Source organism: Cervus canadensis, chromosome 15 (assembly GCF_019320065.1).
Source record: "Cervus canadensis isolate Bull #8, Minnesota chromosome 15, ASM1932006v1, whole genome shotgun sequence".
Classification (NCBI taxonomy): domain Eukaryota; kingdom Metazoa; phylum Chordata; class Mammalia; order Artiodactyla; family Cervidae; genus Cervus; species Cervus canadensis.
In genome coordinates, this window is record NC_057400.1 from 22,024,453 (window position 1) to 22,045,162 (window position 20,710).

Below are 20,710 nucleotides of genomic sequence, written 5' to 3' on the forward strand. Positions count from 1 at the left end.
CTGAGCAGGTTGCCATTTCCTTCTCCAGGGGATCTTCCTGACCCAGGGATCAAACCTGTGCCTCCTGAATTGGCAGGTGGACGCTTTACTTACTTCAGGTCAGTACAGTTCAGTTGCTCTGTCATGTCTGACTCTTTGCGACCCCATGGACTGCAACATGCCAGGCCTCCCTGTCCATCACCAATTCCCAGAGCTTACTAAAACTCATGTCCATTGAGTCGGTGATGTCATCCAACCATCTCATCCTCTGTCGTTCCTTTCTCCTCCTGCCCTCGCCCCCAAACATTCCCAGCATCAGGGTCTTTTCAAATGAGTCAGATCTTCACATCAGGTGGCAAAAGTATTGCAGTTTCAGCTTCAGCATCAGTCCTTCCAATGAATATTCAGGATTGATTTCCTTTAGGATTTACCTACTTAGCACATCTCTAATTTCTGCTTTGATAAATTTCAAGTATGTTGCCAAATGATAAGAAATTCATAATTGAGTTATTTCCAACCTAGCAATTAACAATGAAGACCAATTTACAGAGGAACAAAGTATTCAGAGTTCTTAAAACTTTTATCTTTTCATTTTAACTATGCTTTTATGATGGCAAGTTATGGTTTTGCACTGATTGTCAATTAGAATAGGTTACTTATTCCACAGTATAAATTCATCTAATGTTAATGCAAAAATTAAGGAATAATTTAGAACCAATGTCTACAACATTGAACTTATGGTATCAAGAAGGAAACTGAAAATTCTCTGTATATGCATCCTCAGATCAACATCCTTGCTAATATTAATGTTTCTTTTTTGAGTTCTCTGTTGACAGTCTGATCGTTTTGTTAAAATTTCAAATCCCAGCAAGAGTGTGCTATAATAACTAGTTACACACTACATATACACATACACAGCCACCATGTCTCCAGAAAGTCAATTTTATGTTTCCATGTAAATATACTAAATAAAAGATGAGAGGCTTTTAAAAATTATAATGAGTTTAATAAAATATGTATTTGCTTATCAAGCAGTAGTTAATAAAAATGTATCTCTGAGAATAAATAGTTATAGTATCCTTATTATATGGAGAATATGCTGTGGATTCTTCTCAGAAGTTTATTAGGGGATTAGTATAAAACCAGTTACTACAGCCAAGATTTTTGTGCAAAATGTCAATGTTCACAAGATATGCTGACCAAAATGTCTGGATTTTATAAACAGGTAAAACAACTACAACAGCACATTTATTTTGGAGTGGGAAATCTAGATCATAAAGTATTCTTTTATTTTCTTTTATTTCTTTTCCTTTTGTTTTTTCTTAAACAAAAAAATCCTACTAATTTATAAGGTTAGGGTGGTCATCACTATTTCCTCTTCTTCAGTTCTCCTCAGCTGAAAGCTGACCAGTTTTTGAACTTTTTCTAAGGAAATGCTAAAACCAAAATTGATCAATTGCTAAATACATCAATACTTAATCTCTCATGATGGAGAAGGAAATGGCAACCATTCCAGTATTCTTGCCTGGAGAATCCCAGGGATGGAGGAGCCTCATGGGCTGCTGTCAGTGGGGTCACACAGAGTCAGACACGACTGAAGTGACTTAGCAGCAGCAGCAGCAATCTCTCATGAACTAAACACATGAAGTTCTAGACTGAAAGCAGCTAATAGGGCTTCTCAGAAGCTAAGAAAGACAAAGAATATCCTGACTTTGTGCTGTGCTTCTTACCCCCAAAAACATTTGGGGTCACATCTCTTGATACTATTTTATGAATCCAAGGACCTAAATATAAAATAGTAGAACCTCCTTTCTAAGAAAATGTCTAATCAGACTGAAGGAAGGAGAAGGGTTAAAATTCCAAACTAGGCTGTTCTGTTTTACTCCTGTTCTAAGAATTAACTGACCTCTTTTTTAAGAGCTCTGGCTCCAATATTGTTTAATTACAACTGCCTTGCAGGGTAGGGAGACTCAGAAAGATTTGCATGAAGTTGTTCCTATTGTCTTTAAGGTTAGGTCCCAAAATAAATCTACAGGCAAATTTACTGACCCTGGAAAAGTCGGAGGTTCAACACACAGAAAAGCCAGGAGTTGCTGATAAGACGTGAATCTCAAGGATAACAGGACGAACATGTGAGGCTCTTATCTAGACACAGAAAAGATCTTACTTAACCATAATGCAGACTGGCTTTCTACGTCTTTAGTAGTGATTTGGCATGGTCTCTCTAGAAGTTGGTTTTACCTCTGTCCCCATTAATTCTCCACTCCTCATCCCTTACTTGCTACCTAAATTTATTCTAGAACAGATAAGCATTTTTCTGTAATCTGATTCGAAGATGGATAAAACACACATCCTAAGAATACTAGAGTGGGTTGTCATTCCTTCCTCCATGAGATCTTCCCAACCCAGGGATCAAACCCAGGTCTCCTGCACTGCAGGTAGATTCTGTACCATCTGAGCTACAAAGCAAGTCTAAACTTAAAGGAGTTACCTTTTATTTGGGAAACTGACAGGTAAATACACAATTAAAATACATCACATCTGTACTACGATGTCCTAGAGTCACATAAGAAGGGCTGCTAATCTCAACTGGAAAACCTTTGGAAAGGGTATGATACTTTGAAGAATGAGTAAGAGATACTAGGTTATAGGAATATGACAAAATACAGTCTATAGTGAAGAACCAGCACATACAAACACATATGAAAATTATAAAACAAAGTACAAAAAGAAAGTGTTACTACTTTTTTTAGGTGGAACGTGATTTGAGGTGGGGAGGCAAGGCCTGTAGAGAAGCCATATGATGAAGCTTAATTCTATCCTTAGCTAATTGGGAAACTACTAAATATTTTGCATTTTGATTTTAAGCAATGGAGCATCATGATCACTTGAACAGAACTGTAGAGATTGAAGTGAATATGTAAGTTCACGTTGGAATAGACAACTTCACTAGCAATCATATAAAGGTAAATTAAAGCAATATGAATGACTTTTCACTCATCAAATGGAGGAAGATAATTGCAGAGGATAGCTCATAAAAATGCAGTATTTAAGCATGTGACTTATAAATAAAGTATGGCAAATTTCTATGAGGATTGCATGATTTTATATCATACTGTGTCATCTTAGGGAGTTGCTGCAGCTGCTGATAATCTTCTAAAGTGCAGACCCACTAGGAGCTGACACTGTGTGTGTCTAGCATTTCTGTTATAGGTTGATTATTTTGTCCTAAGACTATGCTTGCATTTACAATAGGGACACAGTCTTGTCATTTTTCTCTAGTCATAACTTGATGGTGGGTGAAGCACTGAAGGCTATGAAATCCCTAGGCTGGGTAGAAGCAAATAGGGAATATTTCATAATTAAGAAGGGCCATTATTTAGTAACTACTGAGATTAAGAGGTCAAGTTTGTTATTAACTTAAAAATTATTTCACTTATTTAACCTCATTGTATTGTCTATAAACTATTTTATACAGCATGCATATCATATAATCTTTGTGATGATAGAGAAACATATATGCACAATTGTTAATGTGTAAAATAAAATTCAGTAAATATCATCTGTTAATATTATGTGATTATCTAGATAATTACTACCTAAAGAGAAAGAAGTAAAGATTGAGAAAAGACATAGGCAAAGTATTAGAATCCAAAAATTATCCAACAAAGGATCTTAGGTAGAGCTTCAAATGGAAAATGAACTAAGGTTGATATTAAAACAGACCAAATAAAAGGAAGGTAAAAGTCAGTGAATTGGGGTTAATCCAGAAGCAAAGTGTATGAAGAATAAACAATCTATTTGCTTATGACCCAGCATGCTGTTTGCTAGATAGTGGAACACATGAATGAATGAAGACAACCTAGTAAAGTCTAGAGTAGAATGGTGATACTCAAGTTTTGCAGAATATTGAATATATACAAAAATAGACTGAAAGTGTCAACTATATATCTGGAAGAGAAAAACTGGTCCTCAATCATCTTCCTTAATAAGAGATACATGCAGAAAATATTCTTATCTGTCTCAATCATCTTCATGTACTTTGTCCTGAGGAAATAGCTGAGCATTTCCACTGTTAGGTGATTCTATGTCCTTACTACAGTACTTTGGGGGAAACAGCTAGTTCCTGTAAATGTGCTTTGCATGCATACCTGGAGAACACGTGTGGCTTATAGAACACTTCATTCCAAACTTTTCTTCAAAATCTAGTATTTTGTAACTTTTAGGCAAAAATACTACCTAATAAATACTAGACATCTTTAAAAAGAATAAATTAAAGTTGAAATACAATTTCTAGCATCTTTCCCAATGTTCCTTGGTCAATATAATTCATTGAGCATATTATTATCAGTTCCTCATTCTCTCACAATATTGCTTAGGCATGATTCTCAATATTAATGGTAGGCCTCTCTTTAATATTGAGAATCATTTGTTTGGGCTGAAAAAGTTAGGCCTTGTACCATTCACCTTATTCACTTCCTTCTAAGATTCTTATATAGCTGTCTCCCACTGCCTCTGTGAGCCACTGTTTCTAATGTTAGTGTACCTGACCATTTTGGCTGTCTAAAATGAAAACTAAAAATTGAGACCATTGGGCAGTGTGTGTAGCAAAGGTTAAGAAGCCTGACCCAATTCAGGATCTCAATTTCCCCTTCAGCATGAGGAATATAACAATGCCTCCCCATTGCATATAGTCATTTAGCGCATTTAAGTTTGGTGGTGATGGTTTAGTCACTAAGTCATATCTGACTCTTGCAATCCCATGGACTGTAGCCAGCCACGTCCTCTGTCTGTGGGATTCTCCAGGCATACTCCAGGATTCTACTAAAATGGGTTGCCATCTCCTTCTCTAGGGGATCTTCCCAACGGAGGAATTGCACCCAGGTCTCCTGACCACAGGCAGATTCTTTACTGATTGAACTATGAGGGAAGTAGATATTATTATTTGTGGTAGACTTGGGAAATTCTTTGAAGGGACTCATATTTGCCCTTCTTAATGTAGAAGCAAGAACACAGGATTTAGGTGTCCTATTTCTGCCTTCTTTTTAGACATTCAGTATTGCTTAATATATCTGAGTCTTGTAGTTAAAACTGTATATATTATAAAACAGGAAGAGAATATCTCTCCTGCACACTCCACAGAGATATGGTGGGTATTCAGCGAGATGAGATGTGCAATAAAATTTTTATGTTGCAATAGATTGTGTACTAAAGTACTATTTAAGTTTTAAACTCAAGTGGGTTTGACCTATAATGCTTTTCTCCCCATAGTAATCCTTTTTCTTAATTTTTTTATTGTGGTAAAAATCACATATATAAAACACACTATTTTAACCATACCGTATTTAACTGTACAGTTCAGTGGCATAAGTACATTCACACTGTTGTGCAACTCTCACCATCATCCATCTCCCCAGTTTTTCAATTTCCTAAATCAAAACCCTGTCCCCATTGAACACTCCTTATTCCCCTGCCCCCACCAGGCCCCTGGCATCTACCAATGTACGTTCTGACTCACCTCACAGTTTTCCTTTGAAAAATAAAATTTTTTATTTTATTCAGAAAAGAATGTTTTCTTGAGGTAAATTCAGAGAAAAGTATCTAAAGATAATGAGGGAGGAGAACCTAAACAGAGAATCTCTGGAACAGTGGATAGTGACAGGTATTCAGGCATACTCCCATCAGGTCATTATTTTTGCTTATATGGTGAAGAGATTTTTATGCAATTGTATATGCAAAGAATATTCAAACTTCATTATCAACTCACAAACTGTTATGATGAATGCAGAGCCCATTACATCCACTGGAAACTGTTCTGTGACATGCTGATAAAGTACACGGCTTACAAGCAGTGACTAAGATGCCCGGCCATGATCATACCTCTGTCCCATGACTTACTTCCACATATTTAATCACACTTTTCTAAAGTGACTGACTGCATGGCTTAAATCTGACTTCATTAACAATTTATTCTAATTAAAATATTTCCATTGCATTTATTTTCTATAGTCCAAAATGAAAGTTCTTTTCATCAGTTTAGTGAACTGCCTAACAAAATCAATCTCTAGTTTTTCTAATTTGCCAAGAATTATCTATAAATTGCATGCTATCTAAGTTATGAATTATTTTCCATGAATATTCTAATGTATTATTGCTTGACCAATTTGAGATGTACTATTAAGGTTGCTTGAAAAATACGTATTAAAGAAAGGATCACTCCTATTATTAGGGCATACTAAATGCAGAAAAGCAGTTAATTAAGTACACTTGGAAAATAATTTTACCTGACAACTTAAGTGAATATTCTAGCTATTTGACTGCCAGTATTACATTTGCTATGGACAAATACATTTGGATTACTTAAGGTAATCACTAACATGGCAGAAATCAGGGTCTTTTGTTCAAATGATTCCCAACTACTGGCTAAGCCAATGTCTGAAATACTCATATCACATAGAAGGATTCATTGTGCTACGATCACTACTTCTTTACTGTTTATTATGAATTATCATCTGTCCATATAATCTTCACAAGAGACATTGCCCATTGTTTTCACTAGACATTTTTGGTCCACTGTCACAATAAACAACCTTACCAACTGTTCTACCTATGTTAAGACAATCTTCAAAATTCTATTAGTTAAACATTTACTTCTGTTCACTTCATATTTGATTTTTCTTATAATCTTTGCCACTGCTTTTATTTAACCTAATCATAATTATCAAACATTACACAGTAAATTTTCTTACATTTACTAAGGATCAATTACTAATCCCTTTAATTATATATCACAAACATTAATAAGATTATTGAATTCAAACACCAAATGTTCTATATCTGAAAAGTGCATTTACTCTACCATAGTACTCTTATTTTTTTCCTCCTTAACTTGACTGTACATTGTTTTCATTTCTCTACCAACTGTTGGCTCAACAGTAAAGATTCTGCCTGCAATGCAGGAGATACAGGAGACACGGGTTCAATCCCTGGGTCAGGAAGATCCCCTGGAGAAGGGCATGGCATGGCAACCTCCTCTTTCCTGGAGAATCCCATGGACAGAGAAGCCTGGTGGGCTACAGTCCACAGGGTCACACAGAGTCAGAAACCAAAGTGACTTAGCATACACACATAGCACACACGCCAATTTTTACGTTAGTAGAATTTGTAAGAATGAGTGTTTTTCTGTACCTCATAAAATGAAGGGACACATCTTGAAATTCTTATGCATACAGTTTCCCAGGCAAGCACAAATACATTTTTATACTCTCATGTGTGTGGGGGTGGGGGAGAGCAGAAGAGTAAGAAAAAGAGAGAGAATGTGTGTGTGTGTGTGAGACAATGCAAAATACAGAAAGAAAAGGACAGGTATTAGTTTGTGAATATCTAACATGAGAAATCAAGTGAATCACAAATTACAAATTACTCTTGGAAGAAGATGCAGAAAAACTCTGATTTACTAGGAAAAAAGTCAACAAACACAGGTAGTTGTTACCAATTAGCATAAAATTAATAGTTTCAAGGTATTTTAACAAATACGCCAGTTGATGAGTTTATTATTGACTCTGTTTCTTGTTTTTTGCTGCTTTGTTTATCCCCACCTTCACTATCACACGTTGTAAATTATCATTCAGTGAAAAGTCACAGTTCTCATCTAGGTGATACGATAATAAGCATTAAAGAAATAATTAAAATTAACCCTTCAATGTATTGCTTATATAACAGTGCAATTCTATGTTTATGTGTGTATATGCAAAACATGCAGGGGATACACTTATTTATGTGCATTCATATTTGCATAGATAGTTTTCTAGAAGCCAGTAGCTATTCTGGGAAATCTAAGAATCCTGTCAATTGGTCTGTAAATGAAATCCTTAAAGGATGGCATATAAGATAATTTGAAACTCACTGTGGAAGGACTGAAGAATACTGATCGTCCATTCATCTGTTAATCTTCCTGTTTTTGTTATCTGAATACACTTGAGCTGATTTGAAGATTCTCTTGATTCAATCCAACAAATCATATCTTCATTGTAAATAAAATCCAGAGTATGAATTTCATTTCCATTTACCGAGCTCAGGGTTGCCATCTTACTTCCATTAAGATAGAAAATCTCAATCGTTTCAGAATTTGCAATTAATAGCAAAGGTGGTTTATCTGTAGGTTCTGGAATAAGACAGAAAGAGGAAAGTGAGTTGGGTAAAAGTCACATTTTTAAGATAATTTTGTATTACTCATTAAAAGTCAGTTCTATCCTTTTAATGTATCTTTAAAATTTAAAAAGATGCTTTCAAAAAGTTTTTATTAGTAATCCATACATGCTCCAGTAACCATAACATTTTACTTAAGGACAACATAGTCCACTGAGCATTTGTATTCCTGATTTTCTTAGTCATAATGTGTTCTTTAAAGCTAAGGATAATGCTATTTGCTTTCAATGCTGACAAATAGAGGAAACATTATGAGAGCTTTTCTTAGGAATGATATGGATCTAGGCTAACCTATCTGGAAATGGCAACCCACTCCAGTGTTCTTGCCTGGAGAATCCCATGGACGGAGGAGCCTGGTAGGCTGCAGTCCATGGTGTCGCTAAGAGTCAGACACGACTGAGCGACTTCACTTTCACTTTTCACTTTCCTGAATTGGAGAAGGAAATGGCAACCCACTCCAGTGTTCTTGCCTGGAGAATCCCAGGGACGGGGGAGCCTGGTGGGCTGCCGTCTGTGGGGTCACACAGAGTTGGACACAACTGAAGGGACTTAGCAGCAGCAGCAGCAGCAGACCTATCTATACAATGTTGCAGACTTGCTTTGTGAGCAAGAGCACACTTTTTTGAGGTGGATGTATAAGGTCAAAAATAGATTCTCTAAAGCAGAACACGTAAAGCGGGCAGGCTCCTGTGACTTCAACCTCACTGGCTCCCTGACTGACCCCAAGAGTTAAACAATCACACATTTTCTTAGTGACTAGATTATGGTCACCGCACCACTTCCATTCACATTTCTTCTCTATCGTCAGGAAAATAAGATCCTGTGGTAAAAAAAAATTTGTTCAACACCAATTTTTGGAATATGTCTTTGCTTGTGCTAGGTAAGAAAGATAAGTTTTAGATAAATTTGAATTTAAAAGAATCTCAATATGTTTTTAATATATAAAGCAAACAGTAAAATTGCTTGGACTGCAAGGAGATCCAACCAGTCCATCCTAAAGGAAATCAGTCCTGAATATTCATTGGAAGGACTGATGCTGAAGCTGAAACTCCAATACTGTGGTCACCCGATGCGAAGAACTGACTCATTTGAAAAGACCCTGATGCTGGGAAAATTTGAGGGCTGAAGGAGAAGGGGACGGCAGAGGATGAGATGGTTGGGTGGCATCACTGACTCAATGGACGTGAGTTTGAGTAAACTCCAAGAGTTGGTGATGGACAGGGAGCTCTGGTGTGCTGCAGTCCATGGGGTTTCAAAGAGTTGGACATGACTGAGCAACTGAACTGAACTGAACAGTAAAATTCCATCAAAAAAATCACCGTTGATGGTTTAACTCCATTCAGAGTAGCTTTTGTTCTAAATAGGGATAGGGGGAATTTTCAACTCCTCTTTTTTTAATTGCCTTACCTCCATTGTGTCAACAAATATCTTGGACTCTGATGCCAAACCTACCAGGAAGCCCACCACTTCTCAGCGACTACTACTAACATACTGCCCCAAGCTGCCAACACCTCTCAACCAGATCATCACAATTCCAGTTGGTTTCTCTGCTTTCCTCTATTCCCTCCTCCTTCTCCTGAGTCTTCTTCAATACAGTAGCCAGCTTTGTCTTTAAAATGTGAAGGCAGATCAAGTAACTCTTCTGCCCAATTTCTCAAAGGGTTCCCATTTCAAAGTCAAATCTTATAATGACCTATAAGTCCTATGTGATATGTCTTGTCATTAGGATTTCACCTCATTTCCTTCATCTCTTTACTACTCTCTCACTCTTACTCAACACAAACTGACTTTCTTACTGCTCACTGAACAAGATTCTGGATGGCATCCCAGAGGCTATTCTTTCTTTCTAGAATAATCATCATATATTGGAACAGCTGCCATGACATTATGACGTCCTTTCTGGGTGTTATTTAGATGGCACCTTTCTGGTTAGAACTTCTTTTACCACTTTACCTTTAAAAAAAAAAAAACTACAACTTTTTATACTATATGTAGACATCCCCAAGTTTATTTTTCACTTATCACTGCCAAACACTGCATATATCATATTTCTTTCTCTGATGCATTATTTTTCTATTTCTGCTGCTATATCTCTAGCATTTATAAAAAGTCTGGAATCTATTGATCATTCATTACAAATTCTGAATTAGTCAAAGGACACACGGAATGCTTATATAGTAGAATTCTTTAGAAACATTTTGTGCACTGTTACAAAATAATTTGGTTAGCAAAGATGCACCAACACTAATGTTAATGCTTAATGTCTTCATTTGACAACTGAAATGAGCTGTTTTGAAATAGCCTCTCATTCAAAAATGTACTAACATTGCTAAGATGTAGACAACAATTTCCAAACTGGCTACTAGTCAGCAAATTTAAGTATGTTATTAACATTTTTTGGAGAGAGGCTGGAATATGAAGGAACACTGACCTTCTCTTTAGACACTGAGATAAAAATGAATCAATGGTCAATACAGGCAATGTTTAGTTGACACAACTAATCAATCTATTGCATTTTGTAGCTGCTTTTTGAATGAGTCAGTTGCTTATCTTAATGCAAAACGTATCAACCACTGATTTTAAAGCTTCATATAAACAGAACACCAATAAAGAGAAAGTCAGATGCTTTGTAAATTGATATGGTTTGATATAATAATGGTAACTTTAAAAATTCAAATGACATACTGGAGAAAGGATACTTATATTTGTTGTGATGTGCTTTAATGAAGTGATACTCATGTGTTTTTGCTAAATATTATCTATGGTTTCCCTCTTTAGACAAATAAAACATAAGGCCTGATATGGAAGTGAGGAAAACTACTGAACAATAAGAACCCACAAAAATCATCATGGACTAAGGATATAAGTATTTTATTTTCTACTTCCTGATGAAAGCTGGCATAAGCCTGACAAGTTATTTATCTCTACCTGAACTGCATAGATCTCCAGTGGGAATTTTTACCAGCTGTTTACACTTGCAAATTAAAAACTATCATTAGCTTGGGTGATGAGGATAACAGACTGACCAGAATGAATGTGATGCTTTATTCACATACCACACTTAGAGTCAGTAAACAGTTTCCCCAAAGGAACAGTTGGAAAACACATCAGATGACTTAAGTCAAAAGATTTTACACATCAATACTTAATGAGAAGTAATAAATATCAACCTTCCAAATAGAAAAGGTTGAAACACAAGAAAGTACTCAGTCAATATTCTAACTTAGAAAATCAAGACCTAGGTTGAAAAAAATCTCTGCAACAGACTTTCAACTGATTCATGTTGAAGGAGGAAAACTGTCTTCATCCTCTTTATTGACCCCTATATGTCAATAGCACCAAAAAAGAATATTTTCTCTCTCAAACAGTTATAGACATGTATAAAATCAAAAAGTGATTTTTTTCCTATCATGGTATATTAATAAGTGCCATTATTTTTAAAAACTGATTAGAAAACTGTGAATTAAAAAGAGAAACTTGGAAACATGAAAAATCTAACTTGACTAGATTCATAAATATACCTCTTTAAATTCCAAGCCACCATAACCACATTCTTGCAAAAATATCCTTCTCTTCTCATAGTCAAGAATATAATAAAAATTTCTTTATATACTTATAATGATATGATTTGACTTATAACTGATGCTAAACATATGTTTAGCATGAGAAATTAAACATTTTTTAATGTTTCATTTAAACTTCCTTTTAATTCTAATTAATTCTTCCATTTGATTCTAAAATATTAATTCAGTTGGTTTCATTTTAAGTAATTGGAATTATGGATTCAGATGCTTAAAAATAGAGACAAACATAATAAATATTTATAACACATGTATACATATGCATATGCATATACATATACAAATCTATACATATGCATATGCATATATACTAACAAGCATTATCTAGTTATACTGTTTAAGATTCCCTTACCTAATCCTATAATTGTGAGCAGTTACCTTCAGTTAATGAAGCTGGGTAGATATCTCTCAATATTTACTGTGTTAAAAATGAAAGAACAAAGATTCTGAGGTTCAACTGAATAAAAGTGTAAATAATAAATTCCATGTAAAGTATATCAAATTAAGATAGTGGGACTAAAATGTGAGAAAAGGGAAAATTGTAATCCATTTAGCCCTATAAAATGGTTTTTGATCTTTACAAAATTAAAATAAAGACAAATTTAAGCAATTTTAATTTACCATATAGAAACTATATAAAGGCTTTAAAAATAAGATGAAATGAGAAGTGAAAATAATGCTAACAACTTGTAATAGAAAATTCTGCAACACTTCATGGAACCCTGCTAGCTCAGAAGGTAAAGAATCTGCCTGCAATGCAGGAGACCAGGGTTTGATCCCTGGGTTGGGAAGAACCCTGGTGAAGGAAATGGCAACTCGCTCTGGTATTCTTGCCTGGAGAATTCCATGGACAGAGGGTCCTGGCGGGCTACAGTACACAGGGTCTCATAGTCAGACATGACTTAGTGACCAACACTTTCACTTTTCTTTCTTTCTTTTTTCACTTTCACTTTTCATAGGACATAAACTGTAGTTATATGCAACAAAATGAAGAACAATCTTCACAGAGACACCTACTTAAAAAAAAACTAAAATTATGCAATTTAGAGAAATTTATGCAGAAAAAGTTGAATATGAAATGCTAGGAGGAAATTATCTAGTTTAAAAAAAGATAGTATAATAGTATAATTTAGTCAAATAGTATAGTCAAATAGTACAATAAATTATAGATCAAAGTCAACTAAGCCAAACTAAAAATGTGGATAAAATTAACCATTTAAGTGGAAAAAAAGATATGGGGTTAAAATATTTTAATTTCCAAAACATATATGGCCAAATTTGTTTCTCTCTTTTCCTTAACTATTGTGTTAATGGAAAAATCTCTTGACTGAACTGAATGATATTTAGAATAAGTATATGCTGTGCCATATGTCAGGAGAAACTATTTTATCACATTTTATAGAAGGAAAATTAAAACGAATCAAAAGTGGAAACATTAAAAGGCACTAAAAACAGTATTGGCCCAAGCAAGAAAATGCAATTACTGCAATTATACTGTAAGTTATCTTAGCACTACCTTTTATTGTCATAATGCATTTATACCAAACTACTGTTTTACTTGGAGAAGGAAATGGCAACCCACTCCAGTATTCTTGCCTGGAGAATCCCATGGACAGAGGAGCCTGGTGGGCTACAGTCCATAGGGTCGCAAAGAGTTGGACACAACTAAGCGACTTCACTTCACTCACTGTTTTACTAGATGAAAATGTTCTATTTATTGTACTTTTTATTTTTTAGAATTTATGGATGTAAGGCATTTCAACCAGTATATGAAGCAGGATAGTCTGCCTTCAAAAAATATATGATCTAATAGAAAAATTAAGTATAATTAGTATAATTAAGCATAAATGTCTATACCATCTGTCTTCAAGAAAGATACAATCTAATAGACAAAATAAGTGTAATTAAGTATAAATATCTATATTTTTGAAGTCAAGTTTGGTACCTTTCATCAAACTTGTATAGTAACACTGAATTCCAAAGAATGGTTAGATATATCTTCCTATGGTTGAATGTTTGTTTCCCCTAAATTCACATGTTGAAGTCCTAACCCCTCAAGATGACAGTGTTGATGGGGATTGGGCACTGCTCACATTCTGAAGGAGGAACCTATATGAATGGGATCGCTGCCTTAAAAAAGAGGCTCTAGAGAGATCTCTAGGGCCTTGTGCAATGTGAGGATAGGACATCTGCATCCCAGAAGACAGCACTCACCAGACCATGCTGGCGCCCTGACCTCAGACTTCCAGCCTCTAGAACTGTGAGAAATACATTTCTCGTATCTGTAAGTTACCCAGTCTGTGGTGTTTTGCTATAGCAGCACATATGTATGAAGATGTGTCTGTTAAATAGAGTTAGAAGTCACTTAATGATGATGACATTTGATTTCAGCTGTGCATTAATGAATGAACAAGAATTGGATGTACAGAGAATTTTTTCTACAAAAAAAGAAGAAAAAAAAGGAAGACTGGGGAAACAAAAAGCTTGGACAAAAGCAAAGATGTGGGTAAGACTAAGATATGTTGGAATACTGACTTAAGTTTTTCAGTTTCTTTGGGTGGAACATGTATTAGTGGTGAAAGTATTTCATCATGATAATAACAGTTAACCCTTTTGAGCATATTTTAGGAGTTAAACACTGTATTATATGCTTCAGATTTACTCATTTATTGTATGCTCACAATATTTCTAAGAATCAGATGTTAATATTATTTACATTTTATAGATAAGAAAATAAGTTTACTTAGGGTTTAAGTAAATTGCTTAGGCTCACCAAGTTACTAAGCAAAAAGAACTAGCTTCAAACTCACACAGGCCTTGTAGTAGATGAGAAAGTGGGTTGATGGAACACTGCACAGTCATTTAATGTCAAGATGGTAAACTTGCTTTTAATTTGGGGTGCATCTGGGAAATGACACATGGGTCCCAATATGGATAAGGAGAATACAGTGGGAGAGATGTAATTTCCATTCAACTTTTTAAACTTGCTTTCACTTTTAAAGTGGTGTAACATAACTCATATCAGATGGGGAAGGTAGTTTGTAAACGTCTTGTTTTACATCGCCTTGGTGTAGCATTGTGGAGTGAGGTTGGAAAGACATTAGGTAAAAGGAAAAGGCATTTCTGTGTCCTTTCAGATTGATGCAGTACAGAAAGAAAGAATGATTATGTGTGCCAACATTCCTCTTGGAAGCAGTGTCCAATGGAGAGGCGTAAGGCCTTAAGAATCCTCAGAGGTTTAGGAGCACACTAGATTTCACACAGGCTAACCTATCATTTGATTGGATGACAATGCTTTATTTATTGTATTTTTAATTTTTATTTTATAAAGAAAGGTATTTATGTTTTTAATTATAAGGACAGTAACCCAAGATTATTCCTAATATATATATATATTCCCAATATATATATATATCTGGTAGACACAGGTACAATAGCTGGATTCCTGAAGAGAGAAATGCTCTTCTAATTTCTCACAAAATAGGTCATAAGAACCTAAAATGGGTGGTATTTTGTTCTTGAGTAGAGGCAGTTTGGTGTGATAAAGTAGAAGTTTTAAATTGTAGTGACTGTTTTATATAGGTAATAGGATGTGGAAGGATGGGTAGGTATGGAAGGAGGATGTAGAGATTTGCAGTTTGGGTTACAGGGTGAAACGGGGGTTAAAAAAAATAGAGTCAGTTTTAAGAAATGATGATGAGTTTGGTGTTGGCATGTTAGGCCAGTCCTGTATTGTGCAATCCTGTCTTAGACATTGCCAAAACTCACTCAGGTAAACTATCAATCAAGCTGAATTATAGACTAAAACAATATAACCTTTTTGTTATCTGGATATTATTAGTGAAACGCCTATACCTTCATGCAGAGGATATTTCAATCTGAAGATGATTGAGAAGCAATGGAATATGCTGTTTTATAGGAATAAGGATAATTTTCCAAAAAACAAAGCCAATAATATACCATGCATTAAAAAAAGAGATTCTTATTTTGCAAATTAGTAGCTCTCACAATATCCCTGTTTCTTAATAAAGAGCTGATCTATCAGATCAAGGAAATATTTCTCCTATTACCTGAAGACCTTACCTGGCACAATTCTCAATATTTTTAACGATACTTTGCTGAATTTTTTAAACTTAAAAATGATAGTATATTCTAATAAATAAAATAATGTTAAATAATGCATTATTATTTTTAATCAGGAAAATCAAATACATTTAATTATACTGAATTTAATTAAAGTATAAACATAATTACATTGAAAGGTCATTTTGGTAAATCTCAAAGAACAATTCATTCAAATTTTAGGTTATTGAATTAATATTAAAATTAGCAGACAATCCAGGAATGGTTAATTGACATTAGTCACTGAGGAGCGGCCTATGGCAGCTTCTGAGTCTCCTAGTCACCCTTCTAACTGTGCAAACAGAAACTTCTTTAGCTATAGAAACACATTTTTTCCAACTCATACTTGTCCCTCTAGGATATAAACCCGTAATGATTGAATTCAACAAGTAAAATATATTGGCTTATTTCAAAATGGCTTTAAAATATTTCCAGTTTGAAAACATGGGTCCTTAAAAAAGTCACTTCTGTCTCCTAAAAAGAAAATACTCTCTCAGTGTTCATATATTTAATTATATCTTTAACAAGGATTTATTGAGCATAATTTGCTTCTGTCAGGCACTTGTCTAAATGCTAGAGATATGGCAGTTAACAAAATGAATAAAATTTCTGTTTTTGTGGAATTCACATTTTAGTGGAGGAAAAAGTCAGTGAGCAAGCAAACACTACTTAGTACTTTTCGGCAGCACTAAATTCTACAAAGAAAAGTAAAGCACTGGTAGTAATATGGATGCAAGCTGTTCTTTAGAACAGAGAGAGTAGTCCAATTCAGAATATATTTAAAAGTTTAAAATAAAGAGTCTGAGAGAAAGAATGGAGTCAAGGGTGACTACAGTGTTTTGATTTGGACAACTCAGTGAAAAGGGTCACATTTACCAAGATGGCCATCATTGGAGAAAACATTGTGAGGCCAGAGCACCAAAAGCTTGGGAGACATGGAATTTGACATTTCCATTAAATATCCAAATGGACTTATTACGTTGGATCTCAGTATTTGAGCTTGATGTTTAACAAGTAGATCTAACAAGTAGAGCTGGAGACAAAAACCTGCAAGTCTCAGTCTCTAGATATTTAATAAAACCATGGAAAAGGATGTGGTTTTAAAGTCCTGATACAGGATGAAAGCCTTAAGAAATCAATCAAAGAAGAGAACTTGTTCAAAGCACTGAACACTGAGTCATGCAAAACATACTGGCAAAATGAGGATTATGCAGCAAAATAAATCAAGCAAAAAATGCACAGTAAGGTATTAATAATAAGAGAACTACAAGAATATACTCTTTAAAAGGGAAAGCATTCAAGGAGGAGACAAGATCAGCTGTGTGCTAAGGACTGATAACTGAATAATTATGCAACTGGAGGTCACTAGTAGAGGTGTAAGTAAGTGATGGGAATGTAAGGCTCCCTGAGGACAGAGGAGGCAATAGACAACATGCTTTTGGCATCATGGGAAAAGGAAATGGAGTGGTAGCTGGGGAGGAATACAGTTATTAAAGAAGTTATTTTGCAGCCTCTTTACAAGATCCTTGCATACTGATGGGAGTGATCCAGGGGAAAAGAGAATATTGATGATTCAAGGGACAAAGAAGCAACTGTCTGAGTCTAACTCTTATATAGTTGAGAAAAGGTGATACAGACTCACAATTGCAGGGACTGGCCTTAGGAACAAAGTCAGTTTGTTCTTCCATTCAAATAAGAGAAAAAGTGGATAGTTTTAGATTCAGACAGATTGCTAGATTTAGGAGAGTTCAGGGTGAAAAAGAAAATTCTTTTTTGACTGCTTCTTTTTCCTCAGGGGAATATGAAAGATTATCATCTTCGAGTAAGGAGGAAGGAGGTAGGCATATGAAAATTCATTATCTAGAGGTGGAAGAGGAAAAGGTCATTTAATCTATTTCACTGTTTCTGACAAGGCTGCCAACAGGTATAAATACATAACGTGTATTTATTAAGATTACAATTTTCTACTTTGCTATTACAAAGACATATGGGTTTTCAGTACTCAATGGTGATTATATACCAAGCTTCCAGATACTTTACTAGATATATTCCTCGTAATTTGATGGCATGTTGTTCTAAAACTCTAAAGTCTGTTAAGATATAAACTATCTAATAACTTGGCAAGTATTGTCTTTCACAAAAAGCAAAAATGGAGGCTATGTGAGTCTTAGCGCTAAGAAGAAATGTTCACACACATTTAAAAATGCATTCAATACAATGTATTTTCTCCTCTCAGAACTAAAATGCTCTAAGCAGCTTAAGTAGGGAGAATATGCAGAATAAGAGTTATCAAAGTCAAGAGCAAGTATGAACTCTGGGGAGCAGTGCTCAAGAGACATTCTCTAACTGCCGTTATTATTCAGTACATTGTTGGCTGCAACTGATACAGGGGAAATGCCTTGAAGGCTCTCTGAAAAAAACTTTTTTCTGATTAATTAGAAAAATAAATCAAAAACCTTTTTTTTCATTAGGTTTTAACCTTTGGCTTTCTGAGGGTTTCAATAACTCTATAATTCTACATTCCTTAAAGAAAGCAATAGAAAAAAATTATATATCCATGCCTAACCTTTTTTTTTTAATATTTTTTGATGTGGACTATTTTTTAAAGTCTTTATTGAATTTGTTACAATATTGCTTCTGTTGTTTATGTTCTGGCTTTGTGGCAGGGAGGCATGTGGTATCTTTGCTGCCAGAACAGGAACTGAACCTGCAACCCCTGCTTTGGAAGGTGAAGTCTTAACCATTGGATCACCAGAGAAGTCTGTCCATGTCTAATCCTAAAATTAAACCATCTGTAATTTCTATGAATTCAAATGTGGCTCATTTCTTTTTATTTTTCATTTTGTTGGTCCAATTTTAAGACAAAGAAAGGGAGTTAACTGTAGAACATTACATGATCTATCACATACTCTATATTAGGGATTTCAATAACAGGCCAATAGCTAGTCTACAAAAATTAAATGCAGTGACAGAAATTTACAGTTATATATTGTGCCATTTGTGAAAACAAAGTTTATTGAGTGTCATATCTAAAGCCCACAAATGTCACTATGTAATTCTTAATATCCAAAGACACCCACAGCTATATTGCAGTTAAGATGTTAAGTGGTAAGAAAAATGGAAGATATGCACTTTTTCTGTGTCAAATATACTTTTTAGTCATGGGTAAATCAAAGGTGTCATGACACATGAACAACGTGGCAGATAAGATTGTTATCAATCTTGCAATTTTGTTGCTGGAAAAAAGATTTAAGATATCAAGAGAAGTGTTAGACTGTGAAACTGATGTTCTCCAGCTGAGAAAATAAAAAAGTAGAATTTTAAAAATAACAAAAACATACATAGAATATTCATGAGGAGTTTTATACCTTAATACTGCAACACTCATTAACAGTTGTGTGGGTAGGAAAAAAAAAAAAGAAAAGAAAAGTGATGCTGAACTTAAGTTAGTTACCCTTTGAATCTCTTCCAGTCTTTTGACTTTCCTTTTGTTGATCATCAATATTCTAGTATCCTTATTCTGCTTCCTGAATGTTTAGGAAATTGCTTAAAACATCTGACAAACTTTTACCCAGCACATACTCTGTCGCAGGCACTGTTATTTCTCTGTCACGTACAGCTTACCATAAAATACAACATTTTCTCCATGCATATGTGACTTAGCGAAAAACAACAAATCTTGATTTCTATGCTGCTCTTGGTCTACAAGGCTTCCTCCTAATCACAATTACTCATATAGGTCATGTCACCAAGTATCATTCACAATTATGCCTCAATGAAATGACAAACTGTGCAGGAAGTAATCCTTTGGACTATCTAAAAATAGTAAGAATGCTAAATAGTAAATCTTCACATTGTCAAGACATAATCACATATCATTCTGCAGGGAGCTACTCTTAGCTATATGGTAGACTAAAACAGTTCTGACCCAGTAGCTTCATAAACTACCAAGATTACCAAGACTTAATATTACCCTTCCTAGGAATATTTAAATTTTAATGTGGGCAATTATTAAAAAAAAATAAAACAACAATGCAATTGTGCTTTACTAACTGAATTTCAATCATCACAAGTGACTGATGAGACTATGATACTCTGAACAGGAGTTCTTCCATTTCCCTTCTTTTTTTTTAAAATTTCTGGGCTCTTCCCTTTCCATACAAGTACCAGCCTATTCCCCCTACAAGTAGATCCAGTCTTGACAGAAAACCATGGATGATTACTCCACATTCCAAAAGGAAAATTTAAACTATTTATTAGTAGAGGATAATAGATGTTAGAAGTAGGAGCCATAGGAAGATATATTTTATCTCTCTCTTTTATCAACTGTAGCAAAGTAAGAAACTGCTATGAAAACAATTTCTAACATTATTTGGAGGTGTGCTACTATGGATTATCAGTTCAGTTCAGTCACTCAGTCATGTCCAACTCTTTACAACCCCATGGACTGCAGCATGCAGGCCTCCCTATTCATCACAACTCCTGGAGTTTACTCAAACTCATGTCCATTAAGTTGGTGATGCCATCCAACCATCTCATCCTCTGTTGTCCCCTTCTCCTCCTGCCTTCAGTCTTTCCCAGCATCAGGGTCTTTTCAAATGAGTCAGTTCTTTGAATCAGGAGACCAAAGTATTGGAGTTTCAGCTTCAGCATCAGTCCTTCCAATGAATTTTCAGGGCTGATTTCCTTTAGGATTGACTGGTTGGATCTCCTTGAGTCCAAGGGACTCTCAAGAGTCTTCTCCAACAACACAGTTCAAAAGCATCAATTCTTTGGTGCTCAGTTTTCTTTTTTTTTAAATTTTATTTATTTAGTTTTTT

The 20,710-nt window shown here is 34.9% G+C and overlaps 1 protein-coding gene across 1 annotated transcript in view; it reads right to left on the reverse strand.

Moving 5' to 3' along the window:
* Positions 1–20,710, reverse strand: part of LRP1B (LDL receptor related protein 1B) — a 2,049,143-nt gene that overhangs the window by 1,100,459 nt on the left and 927,974 nt on the right. Inside the window, exon 6 of the mRNA XM_043488135.1 lies at positions 7,886–8,143. Within this exon, the coding sequence (XP_043344070.1) occupies positions 7,886–8,143 (258 nt within the window). The remainder of the gene's footprint in view (positions 1–7,885; positions 8,144–20,710) is intronic.